Genomic DNA, 13,229 nt, shown 5'->3' with positions numbered 1-13,229 from the left:
AAAAAAAGTTTCTAATCACTTTTAATGTCAAATGAACAGTTTTACTTTAAAGTAGCATTATGTTTTAATAATGTTTTGTCATGCTTTTAAAAAGTACACTTATTTTGATGTGTTGACTAACATAGTAAAGCTCATGTAAAGTCATTTTAAATGCAGGTAGTTATTCGACATTACATTTACAGTTTAAAATAAATATATTTTATGTGTACTAAATTGAAACTTAATTATTAGAAATGTGCAATTTCCAATATATTTACATACATGCACACATGTTTCAATAGAAATTACAGTAAAGTATATTTTAGTTTACCATAAATGCTTGTTAGTATATTTGGCAACACACCATCATTTTTAAAGACAATATAAATAGTTATAAAGATGTACTTAAGTCCTAATTAAGTGTGACTTAAATAAAACCACTTAAAATTTTAACAATGCATTTAATATAAATGAATCTTAATGGTAATAACATGCAATTACATGTCTGAAAAAATTACATTCGGTTTGCACTTAAGTGTAGTTTTATTATTTCATTTATTTATAAGCACTCTTTTTAAAAGTATGCTTAAGTGTCTTTCTTGTAAAATTGTAAAACTGCAAATGGCTTATAGTTGTCTCTGCATATTATGCATGACATACGTATTTAGTATTTATGTATATATAAGCATTTAGTATTTTAAGTATTACTTATTTTAATATGCAATATGAAATTAACAATATAATTTTTTCAAGCCTAAAAATACACTCCTCACCTTCAACAATGTTGAAATGTGTTTTTATAGCGGTTTCTAAACATTCTCTATTTTGACGAATATTGCACAATTTATTGATTGAAGGTCTGAGTTGTAGTTCTTTTGTTAAGCTGAACGTGTTCAGGGATGAATGCATAGCATTAAATGAGACGCTTTGAGTAGACCCCTCCCAAGTGAGGCCAATACTGCATAACTGACCTCCAGCGATGAGAGGCACAGCTTCAAAAGAGCTATGTGTTCAGCTCTGCCAGTTGTTTGAGAATTGCTGCTAGATGACGCTACATTTTATGAGGTCATAGCATGAAGTGTATATTTTTAATATTATATTCCTCAGATTGACTGATAATATTAATCAAGGTTTCTTGCATCAGTGATGATTTTTGACTCTCTCTGAGGTTTAACTTAGGTTCATTAAAGGGTCTTAAGTTCAGAATTTTGAAAATTACAGCATATTTTATAGTGCTTTGAAATCTTATGAAGGAGAATTCAGTTTTTCATAAAGCATAAAGTGGTTAAAGAGAAACCCTTTTTTGTTACATTTGTATCATATTTTATTGATGTAGTGATACATTTCTTTTCATAGTGTCTGAGCTCCAGGAGGAGGGAATAAATGCGATTAACCTGCCCCTCAGTCCCACACTGTTTGAGCTGGACCCTGAAGACACCATGCTTGGTAAACATTCTCAACATAACTGATGATTCAGACATGAACTACACAGCCTCTGTCGTACTAAGAGCTGCTGTATTTCCCAGTGATCTCTCAAAAGATGAGAATGAAGTCCGTGCCATGGTTGATCCCAACTCAAGGAACGATCCCAAACTCCAAGAGATAATGAAGGTAAATCAGCTCCAATGATTGTAATACAACTCCTTCTTTGATCTTTTTCACAAGTTTTGGTATTTTTAAGCTAAGACGTTCATTGAGAGCTTCAACTCGCAACTCTGAAGTAATACAAGTTAGTCGAGCGTTACTGTTGTCATCTGTCATGCAAAGGGACACAACGTTCAAATCCTGATCTAATGTTATTATACAAAGTAATACTGACTAAAAAGATCACAATGGCAACCAAAATAGGAAATATATGTAAAAATAACTGAAAGCACACATTGAAAAAAAAAAATTTTTTATGTTGTAAATAAAACTAAGATTATTGGAGCACATTTTAAAAGAAAATACTATTTTAGTCTTTCTACTTCAAAATGTCACATTAAACTGAATGTGTTACTTTCCACTTTAAACATTTTTTTTTTTTTTTTTGGAAATTGACTAGCAATTTCTGAGTTAAAATTGTTTCAAAGTAAATCCTCCACCAAAGTTTTTCAGTGCAGTATATATATTTATAATTGTGTATATAATACTTAGAATAACGGGAAAGGATATTTAAAAGTTGAGCCACGAAAGCAAGCAATGATGATTAACTTGTAACTTGTAAGTTTTGCAGTACAATAGTTTTTTGCAATTAACATTTCAAAGATCCAAGCATCTCCACTTCTCCGGTCTTTAACGACAGGTGCTCATTTACTGGATCAATGACGTGTTGGTGGGACAGCGAATCATTGTTAAGGATCTAGCTGAAGACCTCTATGATGGGCAGGTTCTTCAAAAACTCTTTGGTGAGGAATCTGTTCTGGAAAAGAGCCTATATTGTTGTTCCAGTAAGACCCAGTACTCTATTGTATAACCTATAAATTGTGTATTTATTCCCAGAGAACCTGGAGGGAGAGAAGCTGAATGTGGCTGAGGTGACTCAGTGTGAGATCGCTCAGAAACAGAAGCTGCAGACAGTTCTGGAAAAGATCAGTGACACTCTCAAAATTTCCTCCAGGAACACTGAATGGAATGTTGACTGTATGTAGCTTTGGCCTTTTTTAAAAATTTGCATGATATATTTTATAGACTGTATTTTGTATTATAGACTGTACATTGCCAGCCGTCTCTCCCTTTTGCAAAAGTTCATTTTTACGACGAAGTGGATATCGTTCTCTTTTGGAAGACCAAACAAAGTAGTTTCGCTTTCACAACGAAACACACAGTGCCTTCACGACATGGCGGCGGCAACAATACTACAGTGAGAATAAAAGTTACACCTTCTTTCTTTGCGTGAACATTTGGGCGGCGTTATGCAAATCTTCGCACATCGTGACGTAGACATGTGGGGGCGTGTTAGAACGAGCCGTTTTAGGTAGGCGTGACTGACTCTTAACTTTTATAAAGGAAATTAAGGAAAAATAAGTAGTTGTGATGATAAACCAATGGATATGCTTCTCAAAACTGAGACAAACAGTATACAGATACTTTATGGTTGTCAAACTGAGAGTTGAGACTTGCTAACAAGACATTCATTGATGGACTGGAGTGGTGTGAATTACTTGTGGATTATTGTGATGTTTTTATCAGCTGTTTGGACTCTCATTCTGACGGCACCCACTCACTGCAGAGCATCCATTGGTGAGCAAGTGATGTATTGCTACATTTCTCCAAATCTGTTCTGATGAAGAAACAAACGCAACTACATCTTAGATGGCCTGAGGGTGAGTAAATTTTCACAAATGTAAATTTTTGGGTGAATTATTCCTTTAACAACAGGGGGTTATGTTTCCAATTCAGAAGAATCAATCTTTGTGCAAGAAGCATCACAAATGCAATCATGTACTCTTTGGTTTTGTAATGTTATCACCTTTAACCCCAAAAAGAGCAAGTATTGGGTCTAGGTCTAGGTCTTCCCATAATATATTCCCAATATATTATTTATGTTTGTGTTATTAATTATATTTAGCAATATTTTTCCTTGCTGCCAATAATTGTGTCATTTTTGGGTTGCAATCCACCATCTGATAATCAGTGATGGATATACCATACATTTTTGCATTTTTCATTGTTGACCTTTTTTTTCATTGTGATGAATGTAGAATATATTTCATTCAGAAAGCATTAGATTTTTTCCCTCCTGTTATTTATTCTTTTGTGTATTTCTCAGCTGTTCATGCTAAGGACATTGTGGCCATTCTTTCTCAGTATTTCTGGGCCCCTATCAGACTGCCAGACCATGTGTCCATTCAAGTTGTAGTGGTTCAAGTGCTTTTCTTTTCTGTTCATAATTAATAGTTCTGATTGTGTTCAGTAGTAACAAATCCAGAAACTTTATCATGGTAATTTTATGATATTAGATTATAAAATAAGATTATAAAAGATGATTAACTTTTTCTTTGCTCTTTTCACGTTATTTAGTAAAATGTTTCTCAATCCCAACAGAAACGAGAAGGAATACTTCAGTCTCGGCAGATTCAGGAGGAAATTACAGGCAACATAGGGTATGTTTTTTTTTATTAATTACAGTATGATGCACTATTGTGAACTAACAATGACCAACAATATAATTTATAAATAAACATTACATTTAGATAAACCAAGATTAATTCTGTAAAAAAGGCTCTTCGTTGTTAGTTCATGATGGTGAAACTTGTAGTGTATTTCAAACCTTAAAATTATATTTTTTAAAAACTGTTATATAATATAATATTAATGAAAAGGTCACCTAAATCCCAAAGTATACTACAGGTTGCACATGCAAATTATTTTTACAGTAATCAGATGTTCTACAAAGTGGCTGCTTGCTCTTCCGCTTGCCGCGGTGACACCGCTCGGATTGATGCATATGAGAGAGCTTTAACACTGGCTACATGTCCCAAGACCATGTTTATATCACGCTGAGTTGTCACCAGAATTTCAGCCCTTGGTCGGACCTTGCTTTCCTACTGGGTGGGAGTGCCCTTAGAACAAGTGTCCAGGCATGTTGTAGTTACGACAGATGCCTCCAGAACGGTCTGGGGCACTGTGTGCAATGCGCATGCAGCCTCAGGCTCCTCAACTGCAGTGGCACATCTGCTGGCCCTGTGCTGGTTTCGACCATAGCTTCAGGGCAAGCACTCATCTGTATGGACAACACTGTGACCATTGCGTACATCAGCCATCAAGTAGGTATACGCTCCCGTTGCATGTCGCAACTCTACCCCCATCTCCTTTGAAGTCAGATGCTGATCAAATCACGCGACAAAATAAGTCCTTTTTTTCTCAGGAGGAGGGCACAATTTAACAGGCAGTGATAGCCACTATCACTCAGGCCAGAGCCCCCTCTACTAGGCAGGCTTATGCCCTGAAGTGGAGTCTGCTCGCTGAGTGGTGCGCAGAGAAGACACCCGGAGATGCCCGATCAGTGTGGTGCTTTCCTTTCTGCAAGAAAGGTTGGAGCGGAGGCTGTACCCCTTCACCGTGAAAGTGTGTGTTGCTGCTATCGCAGCACATCATGATGCTGTGGACAGCAGGTCCGTGGGGAAGCACGACCTGGTCATCAGGTTCCTAAGAGGTGCCAGGAGGCTAAATCCTCCTAGGCCAAGCCTTATCCCCTCTTAGGATCTCTCTGTGGTCCTGACAGGAATTCAGAGTACTCCCTTTGAGCTACTAGAGTCAGTTGATCATGAGGGTGGGGGGCCTGCAGGCATTTTCGGTCAGTGAAATGTGCCTTGATTTCGGGCCAGCTGACTGTCCTGTTGTCCTGAGACCCTGGCCTGGATACGTGCCCAAAGTTCCCACCACTCCTTTCTGGGACCAGGTGGTGAACTAGCATGTGTTGCATACACAGAGCTTCAGAAGCTCTGAACAGCTCTTTGTTTGCTTTGGAGGCCAGCAGAAGGGGATTGCTGTCTACAAGCAACTGTTGGCCCACTAGCTAGTGGATACCATCGCCTTGACTTACCAAACACAAGGCAAGCCGTGCCCTCTAGGAGTTTGAGCTCACTCCACTGAAGCGTAGCATCCTTTTGGGCATTGGTGCATGGTGCCTCTATAGCAGACATCTGCAGAGCTGCGGGCTGGGTGACACCTAACACCTTCGCAAGCTTCTACAATCTCCACATTTAACCAGTCTCTTCCAGTGTGTTGGGGTGCGAGCACCATCTATCTTGCCAGACGTGTTCCTCACTCTATGAACCCTGAATTGAGCTTCCTTCAGCACCTCTGGCTGTTGGGCTTGGAGGAGAAGCCTGACGTCAGGCTCAGTACCTGTGTTACATGCCTGTTGGTCAGCCACTGTACTGAGCTCAGTGCTCCACATGTAGTGATTCCCTTGAAGTGATACCTTGTGTGCTCCTTCCACGGTATGGTTTTACTCTTGGTATACCCATGTCTTCCCCTTGCTTCTGTCCAGCTTTTGCGTTAGTCTCTTCCCCAAATGTAACTGTTCCCTCTCGGTCAGTCCATATGTACTCTACACATGCTACCTCCCTTTGGGCAGGATGTGGCCTCCGTAGTGTCCCTCTCCGCTTGGACTAGGTACGCTCCCCCAATGTAATACATCTGGCAGCGGCTATACCAACAATTATTCCCAAAGAGCGGAAGCTCTCTTTCATGTTGGAAATAGGAACAGCGGCAACGACCCTCCTCATTGTGATGCCGGGATGCAGTCTCGGCTCCTCAGCACAAACCTGAATGAGTGAATGCAAGCTGCCTTCTTATATACCCGTGGGCATGGAGTAGTTGCTGGGCGTGCAAATTCCACTCACCAATGTCTCATTGGCCTGTTTTTTACTACTCAGTGGTGAGTGGGGCTCCCAAGGGAAACCCAAACATCAGTGTCAACATAACGTCTCCGTTCACCCCTTTAGGATACGTTTACTATAAATACTTGTCAGTACATTCGGCATATTTCAAAGATATAAATAGAAGTAATTATGAAATTACATTTAATAATGTACTTCAGTCCTAGTTTAGTGGGTCAAAAAATCCCTCCTAAGGTCAACTAATTACTGTACACTTAATATCAATTTAAACTATAATACATTGTCATTTAATTGCAAGTAACATGCAGTTACGTGTTCAAAAACCTACATATATTCTTTTAAAGTACATTATTTACATAATAGTTACTCTTTTTTAAAGTATGTTAACGTTAACATTCTTTTTCACAAGGGAATGCACTAATGTCAATCCCTAGAACATTTATATGCTATAAATGCATTTATAATGCTAATAGCTTTTGCAAAACAAAAACAGATCCTTTTGGAGGAAATTTATGAGTATGAACAATAAGCTTGACAGAGAACGGGAGTATAAAGCAGATATTGTATTGTATAATATTATAGTATATGTTTGGTTTATGTGGTAAAGTATGAAGTAAACAGGGATCCAGAGGTTGGATCATACAGTGACATGCCAGTCATGGAGCTGTGGTGTACAGGGTGTGTGTGTGTGTGCACTGGTTTGGGTGGTTTATGAGGACACAAATTTGTATAATGACATGGGGTGTATGAGGACACTACCTATGTCCCCGTAGTTCAAAAGGCTTTAAAAACAGACTAAATTGTGTTTTTTTGAAAATCTAAAAATGCACAAAGTTTCCTGTGAGGGGTAGGTTTAGGTGTAGGGCGATAGAAAATACAGTTTGTACAGTATAAAAACCATTACGCCTATGGAGAGTCCCCGTAAAACACCAATACCAACATGTGTGTGTGTGTCAGTTGTGAGCTGGATCCTCCTGTTTCTGAGCAGCTTTGCAGTGGTTCTAGAGGTTGAGCACCGGAGCTCCAGCGGTCCAGCGGTCCAGCGGGCTCAAATTAGCTTGGGAGATAAGGCAGAGAGCAGCTCCTTGGCTGCTGATGTGGACTCGGGCAGCAGCTGCTGAGACATGCCTCTGGCTGGGCAGAATTGACTGTGTGGAGGCGAGCCGCTGCTGGGCAGACTTCCACTAGGCCATTATTCTGGAACCCAGTTCTGTTGATCGGCCCACTCTTGGGACCGGAGCATCCCTTCCCCCCTAATCTTTTTGTTTGCCTTTCATCCTGGCACTCTTGATACGTCCCTCTGAATTTGGTAATTATTTTGCCATTTAGACTGTTTGTAAAACACTTTCATTCAAACATAAATAGATTGTTGATCTCTTTTGTTTCTCAAGTTGATACTGAAATAATAATGTTTTTTTTCCTTCCTCATAGGGCATTGTCTGGAAGATATAGTGTGTATTATATTTAATTTGCACATCTTAAATTAATATACAGTGGTCCGAAAAATATTTTCACAATTAAGCCGCACTACATTAGATATTTAGATGTCTGCTAAATATATATTTAGATATATTTTTATTTATTTCTAATAATAAAAATAATAATTTATATATATATATATATATATACATATAAATGTCATTTTAGAGTAGCAAAATCCTTTAATATAATCATGTAATTTCATTATTATATGATATTATGTGATTATATTGAATGATTTTGCTATTCTAAAATTAATACATTAATAAATTATTTTAAAAATATATGATTAATAAACTAATAATCATATATTTTAATAGTAATGTAATGATAAAATATAATATGATGATAGTTTACTATCTTTTTTTTAATATCTAATACTTTCTGACATTTTTAGCTTCAGTGTCCGAATGCTTTTTTGGGCCACTGTTCACTGTAAAGTGATAAAAATACAATTTGACTTACATTCTCTAGTGCTGCCTTGCATATGAGAAATCATGTCTTATTCACAGAACGAGATGCCTTTGATACACTTTTTGACCATGCACCAGATAAACTGAATGTGGTGAAAAAGGCAAGTGCAGATTACACACTATTTCTTGAGAGGTTTTACAAACGGAGAGCTTTGACTCTTTGACTCTGATCTCTTGGTCTTTTTTTTAGACTCATCACATTTGTGAACAAGCACTTAAACAAGTTGAATCTGGAGGTATCAGAGCTGAAAACTCAGGTAACGTGATCATGACTCAACTTGACTTGAATATCAGTAGAGAGATCTCCAAAAACTGAAATTAATTTGATCAGTTTTGTGATCTCCTCCAGTTTGCTGATGGCGTGAACCTGGTCTTACTGATGGGACTCCTAGAAGAATACTTTGTGCCCCTCTATAACTTCTTCCTCATCCCTGAAAATTTTGATCATAAGGTACTCTAAATTACTCTAAATTAATAATTAAAACATATAATAACCTTTCGCAGACAGCGATCGACAGCGTGAAGTTGATGTATTTCCTCAGCGACCAGCACAGATCAGCTCCAGGCACGACGAAGTGGATATCGTTCTCTTTTGGAAGACTAAACAAAGTAGTTTCGCTTTCACAACGAAACACACAGTGTCTTCACGACATGGCGGCGGCAACAATACTACAGTGAGAATAAAAGTTACGCCTTCTTTCTTTGCGTGAACATTTGGGCGGCGTTATGCAAATCTTCCCACATCGTGACGTAGACATGTGGGGGCATGTTAGAACGAGCCGTTTTAGGTAGGCGTGACTGACTCTTAACTTTTATAAAGAATATCTCTTTGGATTTGAGACTTTAGTCTTTGCAACTTTGCAGATCTTCTTTATGCACCAAGAACTTGTAACACTCCAAAGAGAAAGCAAAAATTTCAATCGCATCATGTGACCCCTTTAATAAAATATTTAAGTAATATTAATTATATAGTTATACAATTTTATGAAAAAATATATAACAAACATGGACAGGAAAAATAAGTAGTTGTGCAGGGCAGCAAAATTAGAAAAAAAAAATTATTTTGTAAAACAATGGTGCTGCACCAGAAATACTGGTTTTAAATGATAAACCAATGGATATGCTTCTCAAAACTGAGAACTGACTTCATACATTAAGTCATACACAAAGTCACCTTGAGACCAGTTGGTAAAATTAATTGCCTACTGGTTTTGAGAAAATGTTTACTATCTTTTTTTTAATATCTAATACTTTCTGACATTTTTAGCTTCAGTGTCCGAATGCTTTTTTGGGCCACTGTTCACTGTAAAGTGATAAAAATACAATTTGACTTACATTCTCTAGTGCTGCCTTGCATATGAGAAATCATGTCTTATTCACAGAACGAGATGCCTTTGATACACTTTTTGACCATGCACCAGATAAACTGAATGTGGTGAAAAAAGGCAAGTGCAGATTACACACTATTTCTTGAGAGGTTTTACAAACGGAGAGCTTTGACTCTTTGACTCTGATCTCTTGGTCTACGAATCATTCGTGATCCAGCCTCATCTACAGAAGAAGTGTTTTGTAATGAATCTTAGCAAATCGCCTTTCCTAATAACGTGCTAATTAGCAAGTTTTACGATGAATGCAGCTAAAGTAAACAGTCTCTCTGAGAGCAGCTCGGAAGAGAGGGGCGGGGGCAGCAGAGCTCATTAACATTTAAAGGAAAATGTTTCAAAAACGGCTTGATCTGAAAAGAGCTGTTTTTGACAGGGTAAAAAAAGGTGTTTTTACACTACCATTGATACATTTTAACCAAACTATGTTACAGACTTTTCATTAAGACCCTAAAGAATCATATCAACTTGTGGAAAATGGGCATCATATGACCCCTTTAAATAGCGAATTAACAAATAAAAAAATTAGAAACATGACATTTCTGAATAAAATAACTTTATACACTTTAATTATATCTATATTAATTATATCTATATCTAGCCTATTGTAATCTGCCAGGGGCATGTTTAGTGTGTTGTGGGCCTACTGCAAGTGGTCCCGACAAGCCCCCCCCCTCGGAAGAAATCGTGGTCCATGGTGTTTAGGCATGCCTAAACGCGGTACTGTAATCTGCAACAGTATTTAGGGATTGGGTTTATTGTGAATGATTTTAGGTTATGTTGACAATGTGCACGTTTGTGAAAGTGACGTGGTAGTTTTACTATTCGTGTCTTCCAGTGCTCTATACGGTTTATTTTTCAATAGGATCAAAGAAAAGATTGAAATGACCTGAATATTGAGTCTGACTCTGTCCGTTAGTAACTAGCGCCCGCTCACTTTTGCCCAGGCCCGACCAAAAATAAAATTCTGCCTTTGCCACTACTGTGGCCTACCTTATAATATGTCTCATGGGCAGTTCTCACTAAATGAGGTTTAATGCAAAATACATTGATACCATAAAATGTGTTGATGTTATTAGTGGTGATTGCTAAGGCAAGCATCATTATTATTGCTCATTGCAGGGTGAAGGATTTTAATATAGCTAGAGATTAGATGATATTACATGCATGTGGGCTCTTTTTGCTTGGGCCGTTGTGTGTTGTACATCACTACAATATTGACAAATGACAAAGGACTATTTTTGCACACCTAAATATCTCTATTGTGAGTGCACCTTTAGAATACCTTAGTAACACCCTAAAAACCACTCAGAACACCTTAGCAATGGGCAATGGCTTAGTGAATGAGAAGTTATGGACTTTAGATTTTTTAATCAACAAAGATTTTATGTTAATATTTCTATAGATGTATATTTTGTAACTGGTTACCACAATTTTCTAACTTTTTGCTCTCACTGGTTTATTTTAAATGGTCCTGCGGAGTGACTTTTTTAAATATTCTATTCTGTTTAGTCTGTCTAGAATAAAGAAAAACTAGTTTCACAACAGTGCTGTTTAAATAGTTTTAGATTCAGGGTAACACTTCAGTTTGGTGACCCATTCTCACTGTTAACTAGTTGCTTATTAGCATGCATATTAGTAACATAGTGGCTGTTTATTAGTACTTATAAGACACATATTAATGGCTTATTCTGCATGACCGTATGCTACATCCATAATTTACTCATGCTCAAGCCATCCTCGCATATTTGACTTTCTTCTTTCAGATGAATACAATCTGAGTTATGGCTGGCTCTTCCAAGCTTTATAATTGCAGAGAATGGTGGTCAAGATTTTGAAGCAAAATAAAGTGCATCCATCAATCAGAAAAAGTACTCCTACGTCATCCGCTGGAACGCCACTCTCTTGTGAACGTGCATATGACAGATAGTGGAAGCTAGAGATTACTGCATCGCGCCACATAAACATAAAACCCTGTCTGCATTTGTGATCACGGGGAATGACAAACAACAAGCGCTACTCTACACTGCCCAAAACTCGTGTTTGAATCATCAGTGGCAAATCCTTTAAATGAAAACGTACTTACAGACTGTGAGTCAGAACTGCCGGCATTGTAGTCTACTCTACCAGGATCAGGAAACAGTCCTCCATAAAATGTGCTGCACACATCTGGATATTTGGGTTAAACTGTTCTGAAACAGTGTTGTAAATACAATTTAACCACTGATTTGTAGTCGTGTCCTCTTTTGGAAGACCAAACAAAGTAGTTTCGCTTTCACAACGAAAAACACTGTGGCCTACAGTGAGCAGAAGCTGCGGCTTGGCGTGAGCTGAGGCCGGGCTAGAGTGAGCTGGCGAAGGAGCAGCAACCACATGTGACGACCCCGGACTGGACTCCGCTTCGTCCATGGTGAAAGCCGATCAGCTCTAGGCATGACGAAGTGGACATCGTCCTCTTTTGGAAGACCAAACAAAGTAGTTTCGCTTTCACAACGAAGCACACAGTGCCTTCACGACATGGCGGCAGCGGCAACAATACAACAGTGAGAATAAAAGTTACGCCTTCTTTCTTTGCGTGAACATTTGGGCAGCGTTATGCAAATCTTCCCACATCGTGAGGTAGATATGTGGGGGCGTGTTAGAACGAGCCGTTTTAGGTAGGCGTGGTTAACTCTTAACTTTTATAAAGAATATCTCTTTGGATTTGAGACTTTAGTCTTTGCAACTTTACAGATCTTCTTTATGCACCAAGAGCTTGTAACACTCCAAAGAGAAAGGAAAATTTGAAATCGCATCATATGACCCCTTTAAACGTTTTTTTTTCAATGTGAAGGTTTAAGTCAGCATGACTGGAAAATGAACTCCCTATGAATTCAACACATGGAACTATTTCCTGTGTACCATAAATGGAAAACAATACAAAAAAGAGGAATGTCACACACAAAGCAAAACAACTTTTCAGTTGATTATCAATGCTTACATGGAATATTTGTAGTGTTTGTAATAGGTGTTTAATTTTTTTTACATATTCTGAATATAGTGTTGCTTCATAAAACCATTTCTAAAAGTTGTATATAAATACAGCCACAAGTGGCAATCATCGGGGTTCTAGCACCAATAACCCACGTGAGTGATCATCAGTATTACAGCCATCATCTTCCAGCTGAAATGGCTGATAGATTAGAATTTACTGTTTGCACTGTGAACATCACAAATTCATGAAACTAAGCAAGTTTCTCCACATGTACAAAGTTTTGAGAAGTTTCAACTCTGTGCACACAACATATAGGCATGTTACTAATAACGGGCCACAAAAGACAAAAAATAAAATAAAAATCAGCTACACAGTTTAATAGGTCAAAATTCTTTTGATAACTAAAATGAATTTAACTTACCGATTTAACTTATCAATTTAACTTACCAGGTCTAGAGCGGACATGTGCAAAGTTTGGTGAAGATCTGACAAATGGCCGTACTTGGCACTCCTGCAAAAGAGATATAGAGTGTGACAAATCTGAACAGAAGTAGTCAAAGTACATGCATTCAAAACTCATACATGATTGGTTCATTCAAAGTTGAACTGAACT

At 37.8% G+C, this 13,229-nt stretch overlaps 1 protein-coding gene across 1 annotated transcript in view; it reads left to right on the top strand.

Annotated features, from left to right (window-relative positions):
- parvab (parvin, alpha b) overlaps positions 1–8,692 on the top strand; it is a 17,159-nt gene extending 8,467 nt beyond the window's left edge. The window contains exons 2-10 of the mRNA XM_016235096.1: positions 1,336–1,425; positions 1,520–1,590; positions 2,264–2,366; positions 2,461–2,601; positions 3,731–3,828; positions 4,006–4,064; positions 7,740–7,759; positions 8,300–8,517; positions 8,610–8,692. Coding sequence (XP_016090582.1) covers positions 1,419–1,425; positions 1,520–1,590; positions 2,264–2,366; positions 2,461–2,601; positions 3,731–3,828; positions 4,006–4,064; positions 7,740–7,759; positions 8,300–8,424 — 624 coding nt within the window. The 5' untranslated portion in view covers positions 1,336–1,418 and the 3' untranslated portion in view covers positions 8,425–8,517; positions 8,610–8,692. The remainder of the gene's footprint in view (positions 1–1,335; positions 1,426–1,519; positions 1,591–2,263; positions 2,367–2,460; positions 2,602–3,730; positions 3,829–4,005; positions 4,065–7,739; positions 7,760–8,299; positions 8,518–8,609) is intronic.
- The last annotated feature ends 4,537 nt before the right edge of the window (positions 8,693–13,229 follow it).

The sequence above is a fragment of the Sinocyclocheilus grahami genome, unplaced genomic scaffold (genome assembly GCF_001515645.1).
Source record: "Sinocyclocheilus grahami isolate Dianchi unplaced genomic scaffold, SAMN03320097.WGS_v1.1 scaffold462.1, whole genome shotgun sequence".
NCBI classification, from domain to species: Eukaryota; Metazoa; Chordata; class Actinopteri; order Cypriniformes; family Cyprinidae; genus Sinocyclocheilus; species Sinocyclocheilus grahami.
This window is presented reverse-complemented; position numbering and strand designations above follow the sequence as displayed.